This window comes from Haemaphysalis longicornis, unplaced genomic scaffold (genome assembly GCF_048455015.1).
Source record: "Haemaphysalis longicornis isolate Haplotype H1 unplaced genomic scaffold, Haemaphysalis longicornis Haplotype H1 scaffold_7, whole genome shotgun sequence".
Classification (NCBI taxonomy): Eukaryota; Metazoa; Arthropoda; class Arachnida; order Ixodida; family Ixodidae; genus Haemaphysalis; species Haemaphysalis longicornis.
The window spans coordinates 181828960-181854366 of record NW_027526422.1 but is presented as its reverse complement, the minus strand read 5'-3'; the positions used below and the strand labels follow the sequence as shown (position 1 = coordinate 181854366).

General features: G+C 47.5%; 1 protein-coding gene across 3 annotated transcripts in view; it reads left to right on the top strand.

The window, feature by feature from the left end:
• Positions 1–2093: 2093 nt before the first annotated feature.
• The window catches only part of LOC144147304 (uncharacterized), a 36274-nt gene continuing 12960 nt past the window's right edge, over positions 2094–25407 (top strand). The window contains exons 1-9 of one of the 3 annotated variants that reach the window (XM_077679401.1): positions 2094–2251; positions 3102–3226; positions 6848–6898; positions 8841–8909; positions 13772–14033; positions 18628–18828; positions 21622–21704; positions 22565–22661; positions 24922–25132. In XM_077679401.1, the coding sequence (XP_077535527.1) occupies positions 3108–3226; positions 6848–6898; positions 8841–8909; positions 13772–14033; positions 18628–18828; positions 21622–21704; positions 22565–22661; positions 24922–25132 (1093 nt within the window). In that variant the 5' untranslated portion in view covers positions 2094–2251; positions 3102–3107. Of the gene's footprint in view, positions 2252–2376; positions 2672–3101; positions 3227–6847; positions 6899–8840; positions 8910–13771; positions 14034–18627; positions 18829–21621; positions 21705–22564; positions 22662–24921; positions 25133–25407 lie in introns of those variants that run through there. The other 2 variants (XM_077679402.1, XM_077679403.1) reach the window with 2 other exon arrangements.

Genomic DNA, 25407 nt, shown 5'->3' with positions numbered 1-25407 from the left:
TGTTATTGCTTGCACCTGGCTTCCTTTCTGTATGCTAACATTTCCTAAAATATGCCACTTGCTTCAGCAAAGTTGCTTACAAGTTGTGACAATTTCGGAGTCTCTTTCTGCCTTGTAGGGAGGCTTTTTGTTTGTAGTTTTTTTGGGGGGCTTCAGCATTGTTTTCTCGTGTGTAGTAGGGCTGCAGTCGCCTGGCCACCAGCATAAATACATGAACGGGTGGCTACTTCTAAAGCAAATACTGAGAAGCTGCAATTTCTGGCATACCTTTTTTTCTCGTCGGGGCTAGTTTGACCCTACTGTAAAATACAGTTCTGAACGGCTTATCTCCAGAATGAAATTAATTCTTAGTAGGCAGTGGGTAGAGGAGATCATGAGCTGCAGTAATTATCTCTGTGTTCTATTTAATCTTTTAGGAACGCATATATGCATGAATGTACGTCAACACCCGAGGTTGGCGTCTCGTGAACGGAAAAGAAAAAGGAAATTAAGTAGCCTTCCTGTGGTGAAGTCTCCAAATGGAAGAAATGGAAGAATATGCTGTTGTCGAGCCATACAGGTCGAACAATTAGTACAAGCCGTGTACGGTTGCAACACAGCGATATTCTGTTCGTGATAAGTACAAGTCGGGCACATCTGGTGCGATGCAGAAAGCTAGACATGTCAACATGCCGTGCCCCACCCCTAAGCGTCCCTACAACGTACCAAACCGCCATATTTGTGAAAAGAATGTCTAGAACTGAGCCAAAAGAACATTTCACAGTAAAAAGATGACAAGTCTTGCAAAAACCTTGGCAGTGCTGGGGCTCGAACCTCAGCAGTAAAAACCGGCGATTCTGCACCTAGGCTTCTGGGATTGAACGGCACGGCTCTTATAGCAGCTTCTCAAAACAGAAGGAGTGCTGGTAGAAAACCGGTAAGTGTGGGCTTGTACTCGCAAGGGAACGGGATATCGTGTTGCAACACAAGCACTGTTTACGGATAGCGTGCAAATGCACCATCACCTGTTGGAGTGGCCTGCCCTGTGAGTTTATTTAAAAATGACATTTCTGTTTGTTGGTCCATTTTGACAAAAATTATTGTGTTGCGTTAGAGCTCACTGTTCCTTCTTCCGTTCACCCAACCTGTTTCAGACATGGAGGCAAAAAACGGTTTTGATTTGGAAACATAGCAGTTGATGGTGTGCGTGTTAATTGTTGCTCATACCCACTTTGGGAATTGGTCAGTAAATAACAAAATGGCCATAGGAATTGAAGCCAAGGAAAGACCACTGAAATACGTACACAATAAAACTGGAAGAGAGTTATAGAATAGAGAAAAAATCAATTCTTGTGAGGGGAAAAGGTGAAGAGAAGTTAATAGGGTGGGCACCTGGCCTCCAAAATGTATGCAGAAATGGCTGCAACCACATCTCTGTGACAGAAACCAAGCATTTAGTGCCCAAAAGAAAGCAGGAGAGGCATCGATAAGGCCAACACGTTAAATTAGAGCTGCAAGATAACGTTTTCTCAACAGGGTAAAACAGCACGCGGCAGTGATGGGGGTGGCACAAAAAAATGGCACATACCCATTTAGGGGGATTGGCCCAGAAGAATTTGTGCGCGCGCGTGCTAGTGCCGTTATTTCCCTTCAAACTTCTTGCTTTAGGCGACATATTTTCTGTTACCTGGTGCGATCTATTCTTTATCCAGTTTTTGAATGTTACAATTTACAGTTTCGTGAAGCCCCTCAAAACTTCCGATTTCTGCAGCCAATCCCCCAAGTTGGAGAAAAACACAACAGATGCGTTCAGATTCCTAGGCCGGGGAGGAGATGGCTTTGGGTTCACGCCACGTACTTTTAACACAAAATGCGTTTTTGAATATGAAAATTGTCTTGTTGACATTTTTCGCAGGCCACGAATGGCAGCTAAGCAAAGGGGAAGAAACATCCAATACCCCATGAAAGAGGGGGCCATTTCAGCAGCAAAATGAATTAGCTCCATGAAGAGCGGCATTTATCATACAATATTTGTATAATTAAAGTTATTCGGGGCGAATATTTGCTTTTTTGAAATGTTCCCCCTCCCGCCCCCTCCCCCGGGCGGGCGTGGTCTCCGACCGGCGCTCTTGTGGTGGCGTTCGGGTCACGAGTTCGTTGGCGCGCGCTGGTTGAGAGCGAGCACGCGAGCGCGGCGAGCACGTACATCGAACGCCTTGATCCTCTCGAGTACGGGTGAATTGTGTCTGCTTCAAAGCCTCGTCACGCAAAGGTGAGTACACTGAGCTGCCATCTAAACGGTTCCCCTACGACGACACGCTCGAAAGAATTGCTGTGCGCGGAATGTGCAATGGCTGTTTGGCGCCATGAGCGCCGAAACTATGGAACGCGGGTGGTGCGTCGAAGGCGGCGTAGCAGGACTCAGTCTGTCGCCGATTGACGTTCACGCTCAGCGTGCAGAACGTAACGGGCCCTAACCTCTCTACACTGCAAAGAAAAAAAAATCTTGTCTCAAAAGCAAAACACTCGCGCCTTTCGCTGCCGTCAAGCGCGCGTGGTGAACCGTTATTTGGAACGCAGCCCGTAGATCCCCTCCATACTTCTCACGAGCCCCGTACCATTATTTTGGCTTGTCGCTCAGCAGTGCCCACACCTCGTCTCCGCGCGAATTTCCTGCTGCCGCCGCTCTAAGGTAATTAGTTGGGTTTTACGACTTTGATGCACGTCGTCTAACCGGCGATTCCGTTGCAAGGTTTGTCAACTCACTGGGACGCGCGTTATTCGTCGTCCTGACGGGCAAATGCTTGGACTGCTGATTTAACATCTTATCCTGAGTGGCTTGATTTTTTTTCTTTCAAGAAAGCATGCTGGACTCCAGCGCTGACTAATATTTGAGACTTCTCAAGAGTTTGTATATTCCCGTGTGGAGTGTGCAGCGAACGCTCTGGGCGCGGGAAAGGCACACCGCTTGTCCCCCGTAGCGGATTTTTTTTTTGGCTGAATTGTGGGAACTGTCCGGCGCCTGAGCTGTACTGATTTTCGCGCACGATGTGCATGTGGGCTTCTGCGTCGTTCGGCGCACGTTTAGAGATACCGAGTGGTTGCCGAACTTGCCGACGCAGGGTGTCATGGCCGCCAGCGCCCCAGACCGCGAAAAGAAGGGCAAAGGACCCCGATGCTTCAGCAAGTCCCGGCCACCCAGGCTGTCCGTTGGCCCACCCAACGGCGTCCGTGACGACCCGAAATCGTGAGTAAAGACTAGTCATGGCCGTTATGGGGCCTCACCGACGACGTCCACGATAAGACCCCTGAAAAACAATTTTAGGGGCCTTAGTCCAGGATAAGGTCCCTGAAAGAACTTAGTCCAGGAACGATTGTGGCGCCGCATACCTGAACTCGCTGGCGTTCGCGAGGGAACGCTGAAGAGGTCGCCCCTCCCTTCCCCTCCCCCGCTTTCCTGGGGAGGAGGGGCTGGGTTAGTTGTAGTTTGGCTGCTGTAGACAAGCCCTCTTCTGCCTATGATGAAATGAGTCCCAGTGATTTCCCTACACCCCCCCTAGGGGGTGTGTAGACCCCCCCTAGTTTTTCTGGACACCCCCCCTTGAATCCCCAAATTTCACTCTTGTCAGTCCTTGTATGGACCTTTTTCAGTATCGATCTGCGCATGCGCGGGCTGCCCGTCTGCTATTCTTGGCAGTAGCCTCGGGCAAAATAAACAAAAGTGCGCCCCCCGAGCTTGCTGTTAGCGTTGCACGTATTTATTTCCTTTTTTTCGACAGCTCGTGGCTGATTGATTGTGGGGTTTAACGCGCCAGGCGATGAGGCGCGCCGTAGTGGAGGGCTCCGGATTAATTTTGACCACCTGGGGATCTTTAACGTGCGCCGAAATCTCGTACACACGGGCGTTTTCGCTTTTCGCCTCCATCAGAAAAGCAGCCGCCGCGGCCGGGAATCGAACCCGCGACCTCGTGCTCAGCAGCGTTGCGTCACTGAGCCACCGCGGCGGGTTCGACAGCTCGTGGCAAGTTTGTATGTGCACACAAAAAAGGCTTTCAAAGAAAAGGGGCAAAGTGGTTTGAGGCTGACCACGCTGCGAGCACATTGCTACCAGTTAGGGAGTAGCGAAAATGAAACTGGTACCGAGCAAGAACAAGCCCGTGAGGAGGTACGAGCAAAGCATATATCGACAAGCACTCACCCAAAATTACTTCGACTGAGGCCGCCTTTGACTTGAACTAAGTGCAGTAAACACACATATAATTTACTTTCTTCATTGATTCGATGCCGTTCTTTGTTTACAACCGTAATCTTTGCAGAAGCTCTTTCAGCATGTACATTTAAAATGGGCAATTTGGCGAGGCGAAGCGCTACGGAAGCTAATCCTGGCGTTTTAATAAATCGGGAGCGTACAATCGGTGCCTGATTTATAAGTGCTGCATAATTCGTGCACTACCTAAACATTGTTTCAAGAACTCAAATTTCGTCGCTGGCCCTGGTAACAAGTTCGAAAATGTCCTTATACGTTGAAAAATGGCGAGAAATTAAAAAAAAAACTGAATACGGACCTTTCATGGTAAAAAATTAATTTCTCTAAATTTGTTTTTTTCTTACATTGAATAGAAAGCACCGCCTCTCAGGTATATATATATATATATATATATATATATATATATATATATATATATATATATATATATATATATATATATATATATATATATATATATATATATATATATATATATATATATATATAGAAAATGAAAAACGTACGTCACGGGGATGAGCGTTTGGTTAACAGACGTCTATTATTTAACTAGTGGGATAAAACAACAGCTTTTCTAGTTTATGAACCCCCCCCCCCCCTAGTAGAGCCATTGAGACACCCCCCCTTGATTCGATGCCTGGGGAAACCCCTGGAAATGACTACCGGTACTACTTTTAATGCGAAAGCATTAGTTACGCACGTGGCTGAACATCTGGGCCCGTTTGCCCGTACGCATAAGTTCTCGATTAAGTTCCCGCTTACGAATAAGGCACAAATAAGTCGAAGTCGGCCATGGCAAATAAGCCGGTTGCCAGGAAACCTGGCGGAAACGCTACCTTAACCGAGCGTTTATATCAGTTTCGGGCAAACGACTTATTACCTAGACAGCGCTAATTAAAGCCGTAGTTGAGAACTTATTCCTGCACTTATCGCGTTCGGGCAAACGGGCCCTGGTGTTCATGGCACAAAATGGCGGACGCACTACAACAAAATGCCAACTGCGATAAAAAAAAAAGTTTACAAATGCTTCGAACATCATCACAATTCTCAGGGAAGCACCTTTACACAAGGTAATAATTCAGTTGAAAAGAAAATTGGGCGAATTTAGCGCCGGATAGAATTTGAACCACCGTCCTCAAAATTCGAGACTAGCATCGAACTCTGCCAGTTAGCCACAGCGTGATTATTCAGCATGACTGTGGGTTAACCTACTGAAAGGGTGGTGGCGGTCGACTTAGAAAAGTGGGTCAAAGGCAGTTCAGTACTACAGGAAAATATTTGAGCATGTTGATTGCGTAAGTAGCGAATGGGCGAGTAGCAAAGCCTGTTCCCGGTAATGGCCATGCCTCTGAGTCACAGTAACTGAAAGAGGAAGAAAAAGTCACGAAGGGAAAAGGGTGGTGATGGTCATAATGAGGTGATACATGCATACCACAGGACACGTGCCTCTGTGGGCACCATATCATTACCATGCATGGAATAAATGCGCTGCCTTCCACGTGTTACTTTGTTTTACAAATTTCATCAGTGCAGTGTTTGCGGCGATGGACTGTGGACCGTCTGCATCAACAGTAGCTGGAACAGTGCACAGAATGCCGTCAAACTTGTTCCACAATTATGCACTAATGCTTTCACATTCGCTACTTCATAAGAAGTGGTTAGGAGTCGTGTAATTATTTTTATTCTATCGGATGCGATGCCCTAACCTAGACACCATGCTCTAAAAGGCGTTCCAGTGCGCAGAAGCCAGACACACAAAAGACAGGACATAGTGATGTCCTGGTGGTGCCAAGTGAAAGTGCGCTGTGAATGAAGGCAGGACAGTGCTCTATCTACGCAGCTTAATCGACAGTGCTGTCCTGCCTTCCTTGACGCGTTGTTTCCATGTGCTGTAACTCCTTTTAAGATGCATTGCCAACTAGCCCACCAATGCCATTTTTATAAACCATGCTCTCACCACGACCATAACAAAATAAAAACAAAAGAGAAAAGCATTTTGGAGGTTATGCGAAGTACACCCGTACTGCACCCCAAATGTCTAAATTATGATTCGTATCACTGGAGCGTAAGCCAAAGTATTAGATACAGAACGGCACGAGGCTCTTATAACTGCTTCAAGGGTGTAATTTTAGACTTATGTTCCCAGCTACTACCAGTTATGGGTCACGTATGCTTTCAGCTGTGTACTGAAAAGAATGAGGGTGCTATTAATGGCACTGCCCACCGACCAAGATTGAATTGTAGTAGGAGCGCCTTTACAAAGAGTCCGGATTGTTTTTGGCTTGCGAGGTGTGAATTCCAGCTTTTGCAGGCATTTCGAACCCCAATGAGGCACCATTGGAAGTCGGACACACCAAAGACGAAACGGTTTTGCAGCTAGGAGCAGCAGTACACATCGACATAGCCATCTATACTGAGTAACTTAGCCCTCTCTTTCCAAACTCCACTCACACATAGAGCTGAACTTAGGGAGTTTCAGTGTTGGAGGGTGGGCCTTCTCGAGTACAAAATAGGCTGCAACAAAGCATTTTCTGACTGCCGGCCGTGAGCCACCTACACTATGCTGTGTTATCTTTGAGCATTTTGTTGGGCTCGCTGCAGGGAGGACCGTCAATGGGGTAATCCTGGAACTGTTGTGGATGGACCTGTGAGGTAAGGAATCTGTTTTATTCTTGCTGCTGTGTGTACTGCGATGGGTGTCGCCAGTAGAATTGGTTTCTTTAATGGGTAAATCCGGCTACAATGAAATAGCGGAGCCACAAGCTAAAAAGCTGCGACGGAAAGGTGATTGATTGTAACGTGACTACCAATTTTATCCAGCTTCAGAGGTTCATGTTCTATCATCTATGCATTGTTGCATTTTTAGACGAGGCACCTGTTTATCCATGTGAACTGTGTGTTCGTACCAATGACCTGGAGTAAAATTCAAACGTATAATTAAGCATTAATGCTTAAAGTGCATCAATGCTTAAAGCGCATTAATGCTTAAAGCGCATTAAGCATTAATGCATGAACTGCTCTTTTTGATGTGCAGAAGGGGCTCTTTCAGCTGGTTGTAACAGAGAGCCCCTTCATTGCCTTATGCTGCACATGCTGGTTGCATCGTGATCCTTGAACCATGCAACAGCTAGCTTCTCCCTTGCACTGTTACCTGCTTGCTACAAAAGCAAAGTCTGGGCACCCAAAAGGAGCTAAGACATTCGTAGACATGATACGAAACATCCAGCGAGTGCCTTGTGTGTGTTTGTCTTTGTCCTTGTCTTGTTTTTGCTAGTGAAATAGACACTAGACATGTGGTATGGTGCCGCATCAGTGCTGCCATTTCAGACGCCAGAGCACTTCATTGGTCCGGATGATACGCTGACAAGAAATTCGTAGTGCATTGCAGGTGCTGTGTGAATCCTGGCATGAAGTTCAAAGCCACCAATTGCATTGCACTGCAGTTACTAAGATTCGTTCATAATAAACCTTGCCATACCGGAAGACAAACTTCCCACCCTTGTCATGTAGCCACCCACGCCTTCAGATATACCGACGTGAAACCACACATCAGAAAACAACTTCGCAAAACATGGCAAACACACTGGAGCAAACAAACAGACAAGTTACACATACTAAAACCACACTTAGGACCATACACCACCGACACACGTAATAGATACACTGAAGTCGCCTTGGCTAGATTATGGATAGGGCACACACATGCAACGCACTCGCACCTGCTCACTGGATCTCCAAGACCTCTGTGCAGCAGGTGCGGAGAGGCCCTATCCGTGATCCACATCCTCGTACAATGTGAGGCACTTCACATTACACAACGCAAACACTTCCCACAACTACACACATGACATATTCCACCACACCCGTCATACTTCTTAGGAGACGATGCCATGTTTTCTGTTCAGCGCACCTTTAAGTTTCTATCAGAAGTTCACTTTTTACAACTCATCTCATACCACCCATAGTTTTACCCCTGGTCCTATACACCAGCCACCTTATTTATCTTTTAACCACTCATGTTTTCACCCTGGCCCTTTACACCAGCCGTGCTCATAGTCATTGACTGATTTTATTCGGTTTCCCTCGTCATCAAATAACTTTGTGTTTGGCGCTCTTTGCCCATGTCGGCCTTGCGCCATTAAACCTAAACCATCATCATCATCACCTTCAGATACATTTCTCAACACTCATGCTCTTTGTCGCAAGGATGTACATTTACTACCTAAATGTAGACAAGAGCTGGTAACACCACCATTCCGCAAAATGGAGATCGAGTATCTCCCCCAAAATTTGCAAGATGCTGAAAAGGCAGTGTTGCTGAGTTCTTGTCATCTGGTGACCTGCCCAGTAACTGCATGTTAGATTAGATGAGCACTTTTCCTTTTCTTCTGCTTTTCTTTTTTACAACTGGGCAGCCTTCAATGATGGGGGTTCAGTGTGGTCGTGGCATTGGCTGAGACTGACTGAGCAGAGAAAAAAAGTGCACTTCTCAAATCGGAGCCTTGGCAGCCCTCTAAAATGGCACCTTTGTTTAGCAATTGTTTGGGGGTTGTCGTTTCACATTGGGCGTAAAATGGGTTCCTTGCCTTTGCAGCTCGAAAGACCCGGAGTTGGATGCGGGGCCCGAGCCCTTGACCGAGTCGGATATCATTCGCATTTCCAGGCAAGTCTCTCTCTTATCTCTTCGAGGCACTCTTCAGAGGTCTGAAAACAAACTTCTTGGGCCTATGTTTGGCAGGGCACGTAAAAGTTGAAAGTTTATGTTGTCAAGAATATGCAAAAGGCTCCTAATTAAACTAGAAAAGCTTTAATTGAGCCTGTTTGAGGAAGGCAGGCTTTCTTACACAGCACTGCAGCTCTACACAAAACTTGCAGCACTCGCACAGAGGGTAGCGGCGCGTGCAATCGTAACAGTGGCTAAGGCATTGTGCTGCTGAGCCCAAGGATGCAGGTTCGAACCTGGCCACAACGGCTGCTTTTCTGATGGAGGCGAAAAGCGAAAACACCTGTGTGTAGAGATATCGGTGCACTTTAAAGATTCCCGGGGGTTCAAAATTAATCCGGAGCCCTCCACTACAGCGCACCTCATAACCTGGGTGTCGCTTCAGCGTGTTAAACCTTACAATCAATCAATCGATCAAACACAGGGGTGTCTGTGAAGAGGTCCTGAATTGAGTGTGACGCTCAGCTTTTGGGGTGTGTCGCACTCATAATAAAATGCAGCCGTTGCTTTGCGGAAATTGGGTGGTGATGAAAATTGTGGGGTGCTAGGTTTCAAATGTACGTGTCATATCATTGAAGGTCAGATAAATGTTTCGTATCTTGAACAAAACTGACGGAAGTTTTTGTGTATATGCGTATCAACCCGCAGATGGAGAGGGGGGGGGGGCATCTGCTTCATTCTAGAAAATTCTTTATTTCTGCATGTGGGAAGATGCAAGAGTGTTAGGAATAGAAGACTAATATTTTAATGAATGTTATGCATTTCAAACTTGAGAACATCGTGGTTCCAACTGTGTAAGAAGTGACACGGGATGAAAGCAAAGAATGGACAGGACCACAACTGTTGTTTGCTTTAGTCTAGTGTCTTTTGTTGGCACAGTTGAAACCACGATGCCTAAGTAAGCACCAACTAGCCCAACAATGCATTTTAACCTCAAGCCGAAAGATGCCTTGTCAGAATTCACTCGTATCAAAAAATGTACTGCATTAAAGCAAACAGAAAAGGGTGGCAACTCACCTGCGACTTTCCTGCCATCCAATTCTAACCTAGGGACATTGAAAACCATCATTCATCTAAATAAATCCATTGGGTTGAAGCTGGAGCTCGTAGCATTTTAATATCTAAAGAACGTTATCTTCTTGTAATGGTAGGTTGATTAACAAGCTACCGCAGTGAAGTAATGTAAAGAAAAGAAAAAAAGTTGCACAAGGTATCTATGCAATAGTACATTGACTTGGAACTGTCATCCCTTTTCATTTGTCACTTTGTCATCATTACTAGGACTAAGAGCCTTGGAGTGTGGCCCTTGTTAGGCCTATGTTTAGGCTTAACGTTTAGTCGCCCCAACGTTATGCTCAATAACGATAGAAGCAACATCAAACTCGTTGTACGTTAACCAGATGACAACGTAAGACTTCGAAGTGAAGTGTTAGGACGGGTGTGGATGGACATTGAGGGTTCCTAAGGTGCTCCACACCATTGCAGGTGAGGGAGTAAGCCGTTTGACTCTCGGGTACTAACTCGTAATCGTAGCCCAATGGGTAAGACGACTGACACTGTCTGGTCTACCAGACACAGGCTCGGATCCTGCCGGTGCCTGTGTGATTTTTTGCGATTGTAAATGCTATGTGCACGGACGCGGATGGACATTGTGCGGTCCTAAGGTACCCCGCACCTGAAACGCTTAGCACAGTGACGTGATAAGGAGGACATCATGGCTGCCCATTTATTTCCTGTCCTCTAATGTACACACTAAAAGAAAAAACTAAAAAAAAAAATTCGAGGACAAAACCCGCACCAACAAAGCTATCGCAGGTTTAAACCAATTCGAAATAAATAAAATAGGCACTAGGCCAAAAATACTTTTAGAAAAAAGCCGATTCGATCTTGACAAAAAGAAAAAAAAATCACACTCCACATCCAAAGGCGCTACTGTCTACACACACACTAAAATAATCCTATACATCAGAGCTAATTTTTTAAATCTAACAGTATGACAGTGAAGATGCGAAAAAGTTGAAAAGCGTTATAAAATGAGAACACACAAAAATACATGCAAAACAGTCCACTAGAACAATGTCCTTATAGTGAGTTCCAGAACTATGCGAAATTAGTTGGTGCATTAATGACCCTTTTTTCACCACATGCAGACCCATGGACACAACGATCACTCTAAAACAAATCAACCAGAAATAAACCGGCTAGAAGTGACAGAAAACCACACAGTTCAAATAAACAGTACTCGGCGGTAAAGTAAAGACTATCGCGCACTACAGTTTGCACCGCTTTTCACATTGTACAGTCATTCACTCTAAATACACTTCACTGCGCTTTCGTGTCTGCATCACTGTGGTCCAAAACTAGAGTTCATCATTCACCAAACCGCACTTAGATCACGTACGAGCCACTACTAACGCGTATTAGGTCGATGGGAAAGTCTCTACAGATCACCGCACTGCTGTATTACACTGCGCAACACATCACCACACAAGTCACATGACCGCTTATGACTTCATCTCTTGTTAAAGTTGGCTTCCAGAAAGACAGGCGAGGCAGTCAAACTTCTGGTACAGACCTAGCCACGTAGTCCACAAGGTCTGTAAGGATTTTAATTGCAGCGTTGTCATTAAGTAGAGATCTCAGGTGTGGTGGTTCAAGGGGGTGCCTTGTGAGCCTCTGCAATTTGTGGATGTAGGGTCTTGTTTTAACACAGTCCAGTAAGTAATGAGCCACAGATGAGGCATTATGTCCACAAAAACACTGGCAATTGTTCTGTAATTGCAGGCGGTAAAAGTAGTGCGGGAAACGTCCATGGCCTGTTAACAATGTGGTCAATTTCCTGGGGGGCGGGAAACACCTCGGTATATCCAAAACACTCGGGGTCCATCGATACAATTCTGTACTGCAGTGATTGGTCGACCAGGAATTCTGCCAAACTAAGCGACCAGCTTTTAGTAAAGCAGAACGCACCATGTGCTTAGTGATTTTACCGTGCACATCTACACCTCGCGTTGCGGCGTGAGTTGCTATGATGTCAACAAGTTCATTTCCCCAGACTCCAGAGTGACTGGGGACGTGGTATATATGTACTGGTACGATGGATGCAAGAGAGCTGATGTTATCCTTGAGGATTTGGATGCTGCTTGAAATGGTGAAAGGGTTGTTCAGGGCCATGAGTAGGGAGAGGCAGTCTGTATATATGTGCAGCGGGGAAGTGGGTGTGTTACAGAAGAAATAGGATTAGTTGGTGCAGGGCTATTGTTTCAGCATTGAAAGAACTAGTGGGGGAAACCAAGCGGAATCTTTGGACGGGAAGTTACTCGTCAGCGGCTCTATATGGAGAACAAGCAGATCAATGTTTCCATCAAGGCGGGTGAAGCGTTGTAGGCGACCACACCTTGCTAGTTGGGGGGTGCGGTAACTTTGCGATCAAAGAATATATTGACATATATTGACCGCGATGAATGCGGAGCTTTGCGTAGCATGCTGCGCACTGGGGAACTGTTGCGAACCGCTTGAGCACGCATTACAGCTGAATATAGCTGAATATAACTGCAATATATGAGTTAATTATGGTTAAATATACTGAAATATAGGTGTTTCGCAAAAAAAAAAAAAGCTTACCTAATGTAATTGTCTACTACGTAGGTGTTTCGCGAAAGCTTACGAAATGGAATTGTCTACTACGCTTTTTTCCTTTCCGCCTTTGAACTCGTACAGGTGTTTCGCGAAAGCTTACCTAATGGAATTGTCTACTATGTTTTTTTCTACGAAGAAGTGGTTCGGGGCTGTCCTGGTGGTTTGCGCCGGAAGTGCGCGGTGGAGAGGCTATGGCCCGTGTCCCCGCTCCATGCGCCGCAAAAATCACGCTCGTTGCAGCTTGCGTGCAGTGCGCGTTCTCTGTAGGGTGGCACTAAGCCGAAGGCCAGCCCCCGCTGTGGATGCTTCCGGTCTCACGGCCAATTATGGCAGTAGCAACCAATGGTACTGCCAGTTGTGCCAGTACGGCCGGATGCAATTAAGTAGCCCAAGAAAGGCTATCGTCTTTAATAAATACATGCACTACAAAGGAGAAGGTGTTTCGCGAAAGCTTACTTAATGGAATTGTCTACTACGTTTTTTTTTTTTTTTTTCAGATTACGGGGATGGGCCGGGGATTGACCCGGCGTCCGCCTGAAATCTCCTGCAGAGCTAATACCGTTACTGATGTCACTGGAGGGCTTAAAATTTTTACAGGCAAATCTAGACCACACCAGATTGGCTTCCTCACATTTAATTGACTTCATACAAAATCAGAGCATACACTTTGCCGTGGTTGGGGATCCTTACCTTCGGTCAGGTCGTCTGCCCGGCTTACCCCATAACATCACACAGTTTGCGCACCCAACTGACCCAAAAGGTCTCCTTCTAACTCACTCTGTTCCGTATGACTCTTTCCCAATTTTTTTCTCTCAGAATGTGGTTGCAATCAAATTCACCGCCCAGTCTTTTTCCTTTCTTCTGGTAGCAGTCTATGCCGCCCCGTCCATAGCTATCTCGGAAATTCTATCCCTGTGCAACCAACTGTTGCTTTCAAGCGTATGTTCGCACGTAATAATAGCAGGGGATTTCAATGCTAAGAGCCCCCCCCCCGCTGGGGCGGCAGCGCTATGGACTCTCGCGGAAACGACGTCGTCCAATTTTTAATGTCTAATGATTTGGACGTAATTAACGACCCCTCCTCGCCGCCAACCTTTGTGACGTGCTTAGCACAGTGACGTGACAAGGAGGCCATCACCGCTGCCCTGCTGCCACCCTCCCAGGTGTGTCCTGCAGCTCCTGGTGGAGCCGCGGCGTCCCGAGGACGAAGGGGAGGTGGGGCCGCAGCTGGCCTCGCGGGTGCTGGCCTCCTTCGGCAGCCTGGCCAAGCAGCTCAGGGCGGACCTGTACCGCGTGGGGCGCGAGGGCCAGCACTACTTCGACCCCCGGCACGCGGTCAACAGGGGCCACCACCACCAGGACTCTGGCAGCGCCTCGCCTCCCCGGGTTTCATCCTCCTCCTCGCCACCGCTGCACGCCTCTGAGGTGCGTGTGACCTTACAGGTTCCTTATGGAAGTGGGAAGCAACAGGTGTCATTCACACAGTGCTAGTATTATCCCAATGGCAGGAAGGGAAGCTGTTTGGGGCTAGTACATTTTGGGCACTGTCACTTCTTTGTGCCGTGCAGAGAGACGGGACATAAAAGGTACCAAGGTCAGTGTAGGAATGAGAGAGGTACCCAATGATTTTGATTTCAAGGTACAAGCAACTGTAGTCTGGCTGCTCCCTTGAAAACCAGGTAGCCGCTGCTCGCTTTCTCGCTCGTCCCGATGATGTGGTACGGGGTACCTGTGAGAATGGCGAAAAAGGACGCATTTCGAACGTTTTAAGCCGGCAGGGCCTGCAGGCAAGCATCATGGCACCGTCTGCCCTCTATTACTCAGTCTATTTATTTCTTTTTTGCCTTCAGTAAAGTCGTTACGCTTACTTAGAGGCCAGCTGCAACAAAATTTTCGTCTCCTCAAATGTGCTGTGTTCCAGTAGTACAGTCCACACTGATTAAAGCGGATCTGGCAGCGGACTTCCAGTTACAGCGGGCTCTTTGTTTGTTTGTTTGGTCCCCGTGCATTTTCAATGAAGCTTACTCCACTCATAACGGACCCGGCTATAGCAGACTTCCGGCTACAACAGACTAAATTTTGGCGAAAATTGTTTGCCCTGAGCGTCAATATTGGACTTACATTGTGCCGGCACAAAAACACTTTGGTTTGTTTACTTTTACGAGAAGATGACTACTATGTCTGGCAACGTTGTCGGCACGGAACCAGTCGTTGGCGTAGCCGAGTCAAGTCATTGCCGGTGCAAAGTATCTATTTTTTTCTTTGTGCCGCCAGCGACCACGTTAGTCGGAATGGCAGGTTGTAAGAGAAAGCAGATTTCGCTCTCAGACAGGTTAAGTAACGCAGTCGTCAATGGCAAAAAACAGGCCGACATCGCGAGAAGAATCGGCCTGTTGAAGCAAACAGTAAATTAAATCGTGAAAAACAAGGATATCGCTGAAAAATGCAACTCCAGCTAGTTGCACGAAGAGCGCTTTTGAATGTGGGAAGCGGTGCACCTGTAGGTCGAGGAGGCTGTGTTGATGTGGTTGCGGGACGCACGTGCTCGTGGAATTCCTGTGAATGCGACTTGCTGAGGAGCAGAGCTGAACAGCTTGCTCTGACAAGTCAAGAACTCCTCTGAACTGCAATCGGAAGAGTACAGCAGCGAAGAGGCGGCAGCTCCCGTAAAGCTGACCAGTTCTCTGGCCCTAGAACACATCGAAGCCTTGAAAGGTTATTTTGTGCACTACAGTCGAACCCCGCTCCAACGAACTCCACTTCAACGAAATTTCCGCTTCAACGAAATATTTCCAATATTTCAAATATTCCAATGGTCAGCTAGCCATAGAAGTCAATGCAACAAAGTCCTCGCCACAACGAACCATTTGTCAGGCTTGCTCTCGCTTCAACGAAATTATCTATGATTTTGGCTGGGTTTGAACAATTATTTTACAATAAAATAAGCATAGCGGCAGCTATCGGTAACTTTTTATACATTCAGGACGCTTAGTTTAGCTGAAAACATGAGCAGTGCGCCCACATCGCCACCCAAAACAAAACAAAAAAACTCATAGGTGGACGCCATTGTTTGATGGTGGTAATGATGTGGCTGGCCGTCTTTACATGAGGCGCAGGCCCGGTTCGCCAAGCTGGAGCTACAGCCGGAGCTATGTATAGCCAATCCGTATCCAGTTGAAATTGCACTGATGTGCTCTGCTGCTGGCACGGCACCGTCATGTATGCGTTGCAAGACACTGTCCTTGCCGTTTTCCTTCTACCATTCTTCATGGCCAAGAGCAAAAATCATGTTTGCGTGTTTGGTCTTGAAGCGAAGTCATCCTATCTTAGTCGCGAGTGCGCGGTCATGTTAAATGCAAGCGCGCGCATTTTGCCTGCCAAGGTCAGTAGCTGCCGTGCCCTGTCAGAGGGCAAGATAACGGCACTGCTCCTGCCACAAACGAGAGGGGCGCTTACGACGGCCTAGCAGCTATGTGCAAGTAATCAGCTCGGTGGACACGCCTTGTTGTACAGCAATACGTTTCGCGCCTGCATTTCTTCACCCCTCTCCGTAACGCGTTCTTTGGGTGCAGTGAAAAAACAGATAACAATTGTTAAAGGAGCCATGAAGAGAAAATACAACTTCGTGTAATTTGAAAGAACTAGGATTCAATATCTTACTCAGCTACATTACGGCCCCAAAAGATGTTTTTTTAACGAAAAAAGCAAGAAGTATTGAAAAACGTTCAAATTTTGCGCCACAGTGACGTGTTATGAGCAAGAATGACGTCATACGGGCCAACAATAAAACATAATTTTTAGGGCCTTAACTGCACGTTAGCATTCAAGTGATGCAGTCAAATGGAACTAGAGGCCCCATTACAGACGTCCAGTCATGTGTCGTCGCGACAGGTCGGTTAGGCGGCCGCCAATCGCAATCGCACAAACAAGGTTCTGTGACATCATAGAAAGGTTGCGGGAGACTGGCTAGGGGTCGCGACTGCTTCACACGTTTTCTTTAATATATCCGTTATTTGTTCGAAGATGGCGATGATATTCGTATCATTGTTATCGGGACTAAGTAGTCTTTCTAATAAACCCAACTTGTATTTTGTCTTCAAGGCTCCTTTAACAATTTGTTTCCGAATAAACATGACGTTATTGCGCGTCACTCCTTTTTCTAAACATTGTATTATGCTGCCAATGATGCAGAAACATACGGGGCTATTTTTCTGGCCTTTCCGCGGTCTGTTGGGGCAGTATTCGCCTCAACGAATTTTTGCTTCAACGAAATTTTTTCGCACGTCCCGTCAATTTCGTTGTAGCGGGATTCGACTGTAACAGCATGACTGCTCAGCAGAAGTTCTGAAACTGACGCAAATGCAGCACAATGTGACCGCGGCCTCACTTGCAGGAGTCAGGCAGGCTCTCATCACACACTATTTTGCGCATTAAAGAGAAGACATGTTCATGAAGTTCGGCGTTCATTATTCCCACGCATGCGTAGCTCCAGTTCGATGAAAAAGGTAAGAATTGCCCCACGTGGCAGCATGTCTCCTGTCCATTGTGTGCAACCTGCCACTGGACATATGGCATCCAACTAGTTCAATTTTCGGCTTCTTAGCAGCACTTTGTCAGATTACTCAGATTTTGCATCAGCTGTTTTAGCGACCAGAATGCAGCGATTAATAAATGCAGAAACAGTTTTGGGGGAGGGGTGGGGTGGTGAGTGCGGCGATCTGAATTTGATGAATGGGTTTCGGGCAGACTGACAATGGCACGAAGCCAGTGTTTAAGAGCCGTTTTGCTAACTCTGCTTGTGCGCCTAATAACAATTTTTTTTTTTGCTTAGTTTAGTGCCCGTCTCTACACGCTAGGCCTTTATCAAGCGTGGGTGCTTAGCTTCGGAAACTGCATTAGGCAGTCACATTCCCCAAGTGCATGCTAAGAATAAACGCTGCAGGCGTGCAAAGCGAATGTAGTGGCTGCATCATTTATGTGCAATAGTGGCCGCAGTTCCCACTTGACGCTCGTACACCCTCCTCCCCTCCACTGTTTGGATAGTACATACCCCAATTACAGCAGACATTTTTTCCCAGATGAAGAGGGTTCGTTGTAACGGGCATAGACTGTATTACTTTAAAAGGTGCTAAGTGCAAAATTTGGTGACCGAAATATGCGTCACTGCATCGTAAACAATCGAAAATGCTATTTTCTAAACTGAAACTGGAAAAAAATTTCCCCGCATTTCCCCGTGGGGAAGAATGTGAAAGTGCGAATGCACGAGTTGAATTTGCGCGGTTCGGTAATGTTCGCGAAAGAGAGATCACACACACACACACAACTACAAAGAAAGAAAGATGCATTTATTCACAGACACCTATTTGTGTTGTCGTTGTACTTGATTGCTAGAGCGGATCTCAGCTTTGAAATTTCGTGTCAGTACTCCTTTAAGCGGGTGCATTAGCCCTTCTCACGCTCGATTCCTGGCCAATCCCCCACGTGGGTATGTGCCATGTCAGCGGCCAGGCAGCGCGCGCCCGTTGCCAAGGAAGACGAGGAGATTCCTGGCCAATCCCCCACGTGGGTATGTGCCATGTCAGCGGCCAGGCAGCGCGCGCCCATCTCCCCCGTTGCCAAGGAAGACTAGGAGCGCGTGCACCCGCAGCTGTTGCTATGTGGACGGACGGCGGTCGCCGGAATACAGGGTCGCTTATAAAGTGCATTCACACTTAAAAAGGGGCGGCCATTGCAGCCGGCCTGAAGGAATCGTTCCACTCAGGAATCGAGTGGGTGCAGCTGGCGGATTCTCCCGATGTAAGTTGACCGATGTAATGGGTACTATCTTTGAATTATCGAGCGATTCCTTTCATTGGATTGCGCATGTAAAATTGCCAGGACCGGCGCACCGCTTCCAATTAACCGACTACAACTAAGCGACATGGAATTATCAAGAGGTGACTGTACTCGTGAACAGTGAAATGAAAAAATCTTGATGGATGGGCTGATTTCTCAGAGTGCCCCCACGTGTGGTGTGCAGGGTGGAGTGGCCGAGGCCAGGGGAGCGGAGGGGGACGGGCCGCGGATCGCCCGGCCCCAGAGGCCCCCAGTGGCTCGGGGGACGGTGGTGATGGCGGGGCCCCCCTGGGGCCAGCCTGGTGCGCTGCCGCCCGCCTTCGTGCCACACGCTCTGCAGGGCGGGCCGTTCGTCGGCCACGGCCTGGTCTGGGACCCCCTACGGGTGAGTGCGGCCTCCCTGCTCCCAGGATTGCCTGCACCGGGGGTCGGCAAACTGCGGCCCTTGGAGCAGTATATTTATTGTTTTTTATTGTTCCTGGGGCAGTATATTTATTGTTTTTAATCTTGCATTCGGCCTCCAACTCCTTTACCAATACTTGAGCAGCGTGTGAAACCGCTCGAAACATTCTCCTTGGTGCAGGCCTGGGTTGTAACTAGGTTTTGCAAAAAACACCACTTACCTCCTTCGTCCTTCTGTTTTTCTATCTCTACAAACAGCACAGTCCTTGCTGCTTTGGCCTGGAAGCTTGTAGTTGAAATGGCTGTCCCACCTAGCCTTTACTCATACTCCATTTGTGCAGATGGGCCCCGATTTTGGGCTCAAGCCATCAGATCACCCACCAACTGTTCAATGAGGCCGCAGTGGTACTGCAGGTTTCGCTGCTCTTTCTCGCCATGATTCGGCAGCTGTGAGAGCCTCCAAATAAAGCTGTTGACAATGAAAACCTCTAGATACCAGGAAAAAAAGCTTTCACCACCACTTCGTTGTCTTTCGACAAAATTCGTAGCTCACAGAGTGATGATCCGTACGGTGCTGTCTCCACTGCCGTTGTGCTCTTCGTCACTCGCTTCTGTCCAATCACTGCCATCACTAACTCATGGAGGCACGCAATTCTCTTCCTCACTGAAGTCATCATCACCATTGCAAAGTGCACCCCCGTAAAATGCACGCGATGAGTAAGTAGCCATTCTTCTCTGCGAAATAGTGTACACGTGAAAACGATGTAGAATACAGAAAGACTGTGCTGAACATTGTGCTGCACCCTAGTGCAAAGAGGAGAAAACTTCATCAAACAAAGTTCACTTATGCTTCAAAAGATGGCGCATCATTTATACAAAGGATGCGGGCACATTGCCGTGAGAAAAACCGCGAAATTTAACCTTGAACACTTATGTCACAATGGACTGCTACGGCCGTTTTGCGTTGTCGGACTGCAAAGGTTAAAGTTCCTTTTGTGGGTCAATTTCTCTGCAGTGAACATGTTGGCTGATTGGACGGTCAAGCCTTCTGCGGGCCTTGCTTCATTAACTCCTTGCGGTCTTTTGTCAGGCCACACCTGACTTGAATATTCAAGGTTCAATTTTGCAATTTTTCTCACTGTGACGTGCCCGCATTTTTGTATACATGATGTGCCATCTCTGGAGGGATACGTGAACTTTGTTAGTTGAAGTTTTCTCCTCTTTGCACTAGGGTGCAGCACAATGTTCAATAAAGGCCTTGTGGATTCCAGAGCGTTTTCACGTGCGCACTGTTCGCTGAGAAGCATGGCCACTTTCTAACTGCATGTGTTCTGTGGTAGTGCACTTAGCGAAAGCGAGGATGACTTTAGTTGGGAAGAGAACTGCATGCCTCCATCAGTTAGTGATGGCAGGGATTCGACAGAAGCGAATGTGGAAGACCATGACAGTGGTGGAGACAGCAGAGTGGGGATTATTACTCTGTGAGCTATAATGAAAGCTTTTTTCCTGGCATCTAGAGGTTTCCATTGTCAATGGCTTTGTTTGGAGGCGCTCACAGCTGCTGAATCATGGCGAGAAAGAGCAGCGAAACCTGCAGTACCACCGCAACCTCATCCAACAGCTGGTAGGTGATCTGAAGGCTCGAGCTAGAAAACTGGGCTCGTCTGCTTGTATGGAGTGCGAGTAAAGGCTGGATGGGACGAGCCATTTCATCTACAAGCTTCCATGCCAAAGCAGCACGGACCGTGCTGTTTCTAGCAATAGAGAAACAAAAGGACGAAGGAGGGAAACTGTGTTTTTCTGCAAAACCTACAGTAACAACCCAGGCCTGCATTGAGGAGTAGGTTTCGACTGGTTTCACAAGCTGCTCAAGTATCGGTAAAAGAGTTACAAGCGGAATGCAAGAGAAGAAATAAATATCCTGTGAGTTTTTCTTGCACGGGTTGTGTTTTTCTTTGTGGTATCAGAAAGCAGGTAAAAGTTCTTCACTGCAAGGGGTTAAGCTTTGTTTGTGTGTGTGTATTTATGTCCGTGCATGAGTGTGTGTGTGTGTATGTGCAATGCAGTGCAACCTTGTTGAAGATTTCTAGGCACCAGAACTGTGGGAGGGAATTGCAGCTAACAGAAAAATTTTTTTTGAGCACATGAGCGATACTGACAGTCAGCATAGTGGCCAAGCAAAGTTAAGAGTCAAAGAAAGGTTTCGAGGTTTTATTGCCCATGTGGTTCAAGTTAGTGTGGAGTCGGTGAGTGGAGTTTGCCATGCTTGGCCAGCATCAAAACTGCCGACAATGTTGAGCCAGAAAACACATGTGCAGGCGTGTACAAGAGTGGCGTAAGAGTGTTGGCAAGTGTGAATTGTGCTACAAAAAGGCCGCGATGGCTTGTTGCCACTTGGCCCTGAACACCAATCTTAGCCCCTCTTTTTGGCACTCGGATGGAGATGCAGGCAATGTGGTGGCACGTGGTGAATGCCATGTTGCCAGCTTCGTTGGCTGGGCCTGTTTGATCTTGGCCACCCTACCTGGCTTTGTGCTAAGAGACACCAATAGGTAGACGCATCTGGTTGTTGTGGTAGCATCTCACTTCACCTTGTGCTGCCCCCGTTGGCTCTTTCTTTTTGAACGATCTCCCCTTTTCTGGCACCAGTGCAAGGATGGTGTTTGAGGTGGCGATGAAGCGTTAGAAGTGTGTCCGTGCCAGTGTCCCCAGCTTTGCTGCCCACCTCATAACTCTTCAGCGCTGGACTTGCTGGAAGCTCCCTCTCTCCCTGCAGGCTGCTGAGCTGGAGGCGAGCTGGTGCCGCCAGGCTGTCATTGGCATGCAGGAGGCCCTGGCACGCGCGCACGAAGCTCACGCGTGAGTGGCCTGCTCTCGTGGCGTCGGCTAGTGAAGGACCACGAGTGGTCGAGCTCCCTCGGGTTGCATGGGCTCTGTGTGTGAACAGAAACGGGTTTGGAGGGCATGACTTCAAGGTGTGGATGCTCAAAGATCTTAGTTATTATTATATGAATTTTTGCAAATGCAGTAAAAGCTTGTTGTATACATTTTCCTGGGGAAATGAGAAGTATACCATCTGATCTTATTATCAAAACTTTTTTGCCGGTGAGAAATTCAGCATATAAGGATAATCGGAAATGTCTGTGTTGTTGTACTGCGAAAACAGAGGTAGGTGCTAGGTGGGGTTCATGTTTCCACTAGTCCTCTGCCCGTGCAACTATTTCGCTTTGCCCTTATGCGGGAAAGGCAGTGGAAAGTAGCTTTCACGAAACATCTCATGGTATGCATGTCGGTCAATTATGCGTTCCAGCGTGCAGAACTGTGAGAGAGAGAGAGCGCGAAACTTTATTTCTAAACCTGTGTCTAAAGGACTGCTCAGTCAGCTTCTTGGTTGGGTTACAGGGACTCGTCTATAGTCCTGGTGTGTTTTAATGTGGTTCACAAGCGTGGTCCAATAGAGCTCTTCAAGCTCCTGAGGGGGTGTGACCCACGCCTCCCAGCAAGCTGCGAAGGATTTGCAGGCCCCAACAAGGTGCATTGCCAGTCTTGTGACAGTGGATGTGTAGCACTTTCCAGTAATGTGAAGGTGAAGAAAGCCTGGTTGGTTGGACCGTGTGTTGACATGTGCTCCTCGTGAACTTTCTGTGGATGTTTAATATTCCGACTCCCACCGCCCCCGTCTGTCGTGGTGGTGGGTGGCTCTCTCTCTCTGTGTGCAGGCTGGAGGTGCGGCGGCTGCTGCTGGAGCTGGAGTTAGTGCGCATGCGCCTGCACCAGCAGCAGGCATCACCACCACCATCGGCGGAGGCCCTGCCCGTGGGTGCTCCTCTGGCGTGCCACTGTTTGTTAGACAAGGGTGGCTTAGACGACGAAATGGGGCCCCGAATTCGAGAACTCGTATCGTGCTAAAAGTGACAGGACTAACAGTGGTCGTATCGTAATTTGCACAATAATCAAATAGCGGGTATAAACAGCACTGTCCACAACTGGGAACCTCTGGCTAGAGATTCTTTGTATGCAGGTTGTGCACATATTTGAAACTTTCAAATATTCCCTGAATAGGTATTTTCAAAGCTTAAATGCAATTATACACTTGTACATATATAACTAAATAATGGTGTGGTGAACACTGGAAACGCTGCTGGTGACGTAAGGAACAATGGCAAACACGTCTTCCTTACCTACTATGCGACATCCAAAGGCAGCTTTCTTGTCGTGAAAGTTATGAAACCGCTGCACTGGTGCGAATTGTGGCTCGTTGCTTTTTGTTAGTACATAATAGACGGGAAATGACTTTCGCAGGAATTTGGTTTATTTAATGGCAACATACGAAGAGGCCTGCAAAATGGGGCGACTACTACACCAGTAGGGCATGCCTGCATGAATTAAGCTCCTAGAAATTAAATGAACGTTGGTGAAACTACAACAGGTGTGTTTTTAATTAAAGAAACCATGAAGAGGACGTCCAACTTGGCTTAAATTTATTCAAAAGGTTTAATGTCTTAATACCCATGAGAACTTGTTCAACAGTAAAGAATGCTTTATCCACTGAAGTTTTGCAGTTGATGGCAAAATTTCCACTTTCCCACTGCATAGCATGTTTAGAGCCATCAGCAGTGATGCGAGGCAGGTACCCAAATTGCGTAGCTATCACGTAGATTCCCTGCAGCATACAAGTGCTGCAATCTAAAAATAATTGGAATTGAGGCTGCCACCATTCCAAGAACATGCTGCCCGGTCACTGTTGCTGTGCTCTGCTTGGTTTTGATCAAACCTGTGCGTGCCATATTTTGTTGCGGTTAACATTAGTACTCGTAGCAATGTCGCATATGCCCGTTGCGCCAGTGCCCCAGGTTGCATCAGAAAATTATCTGCACAGTGGTAGTGGTTCACAGCATCGGTTGTGCCACTAGGCATATGCCGTTGAGCGGCAAACAAGTTTACGTGTTTGTTCAGAACTTCTGTTTACCCTACCCTTTTTTACCGCTATAAAATGAATATGAACTAAATTTCAACTGCAAAGAGCTGATTCTGCAATCTTATAATCCCATTTAAATTTGCGTTTGATGTTGTGTGCCTTAGCCAGTCACCTAAGCTTGCTGTATTACATCTGCTGGATGAGCATTTCGGAGGCCTTAGAACTGAGTCCCACGTGCAGTTTCTGCATGCTGCTATTACAAAAATAATTATTTACAAGAAAACTTACACTCCATGGAGAGAGCAAGTGTTTAATATTTTTATCGCTTGTTCTAGTTTTCTGCATCAATGGTAAGAAGAAAAAAAGATATGACCTACGGAGGCCATATTAGTCAGTCTGTTTAGTAATTGGGATTTAGTTAACAAAAAAACTTGTGCTTACAGTTGTAATCAATTTTGCCACTCCCATTTGGGGAGGGGGACGTCAAGTTGGTGCTTCTTGATGCTTGAAGAAAATCGGCATGCAGAAAGAAAACTGGAAGGAACTTAAGTGAGCACAGCACCAAATACCACCACAGCTGTTTACTTCGTGTTGTTGAGAGATACACGGTATATTTTTCTCAATTGGTCATCGGGTACGCGAGAACTGTGGTTGCTGCAAGAGATTGGCCAAGATGTTAACATGCTGTCATTGTACTTTTGATCGACTTGTCGGCACTAGCCCATGTGATTGGAATTTCCGCCTTTGTCGGTGTGGAGGATTGATAAAGAAACTACTGCAAATCGTTGTGAATTGTCAGTGTTGTGTAGTGTCTCAACAAACGTGTGCGGCGGTTGCTTGGGGTGCAATTTCAATGCGAGTCGAGCATCGGGCACAGCTTGTGGGATGATTGCCTGCCATCTTTTTCGCTATCACTACAGATTGAACTGCGCTGCTCCTCCCTGCATGTGTGCCAAGGGCTGCCACGGCATACCTCGTAACCCGAGTGCAGTCTCTGCGTGTAAAGCCACCAGTTTAATTGCGGTTCTGTGGCATCGACGCCACTTCCCTCCTCAGGGCTATGGGAGTGTGGTGGACAGGAGCTATGGCCTGCAGGGGGGGGAAGGCAGGGAGTTGGGAGCCAAGCATTGCCCCCCTTCCTTCTCCTTTTTATCCCAGGCTCTGGGGGAGTCCGGCGGTGGTGCGAAGCAAGAGACGCCCCAGGGGGAAGTGGCGCCCCCTGCCGCCGGGGATCCCGTGCACAGCCAGGGCCTGTGGGAGTGCCGGGCACTGCGGCCGCCCCTGTCCCCGGCCGCCCCCTCGTGGGAGCCAGAGGAGCTGCATGAGCTGGCACTCAGGCCCAGGGAGGACGCCATGCTCGACATTCCCGGTGGGTGATGGTGCTGCCCTGACCCCTAGCTCCTCCCCCTTTCGCTGTACAGTGGGCCAGTGCTAGTGGACAGCCCAGTGTTACCGGCTGGGGTGCTCTCGGGTGTTCAGCAGTAACCGAGTGCTCTGTGGGGCTTGAGATTTTCTGCTCCGATGTCTGAAGGGGTTTGAATGGAATAAACACCAGCGGTAAACACAGGGCAGAGAAGAAAACGACAGGACAAGCTGGTTTTACTGCTGGTTTTTACCGCTGGTTTTTATTCCGTTCAAACATGT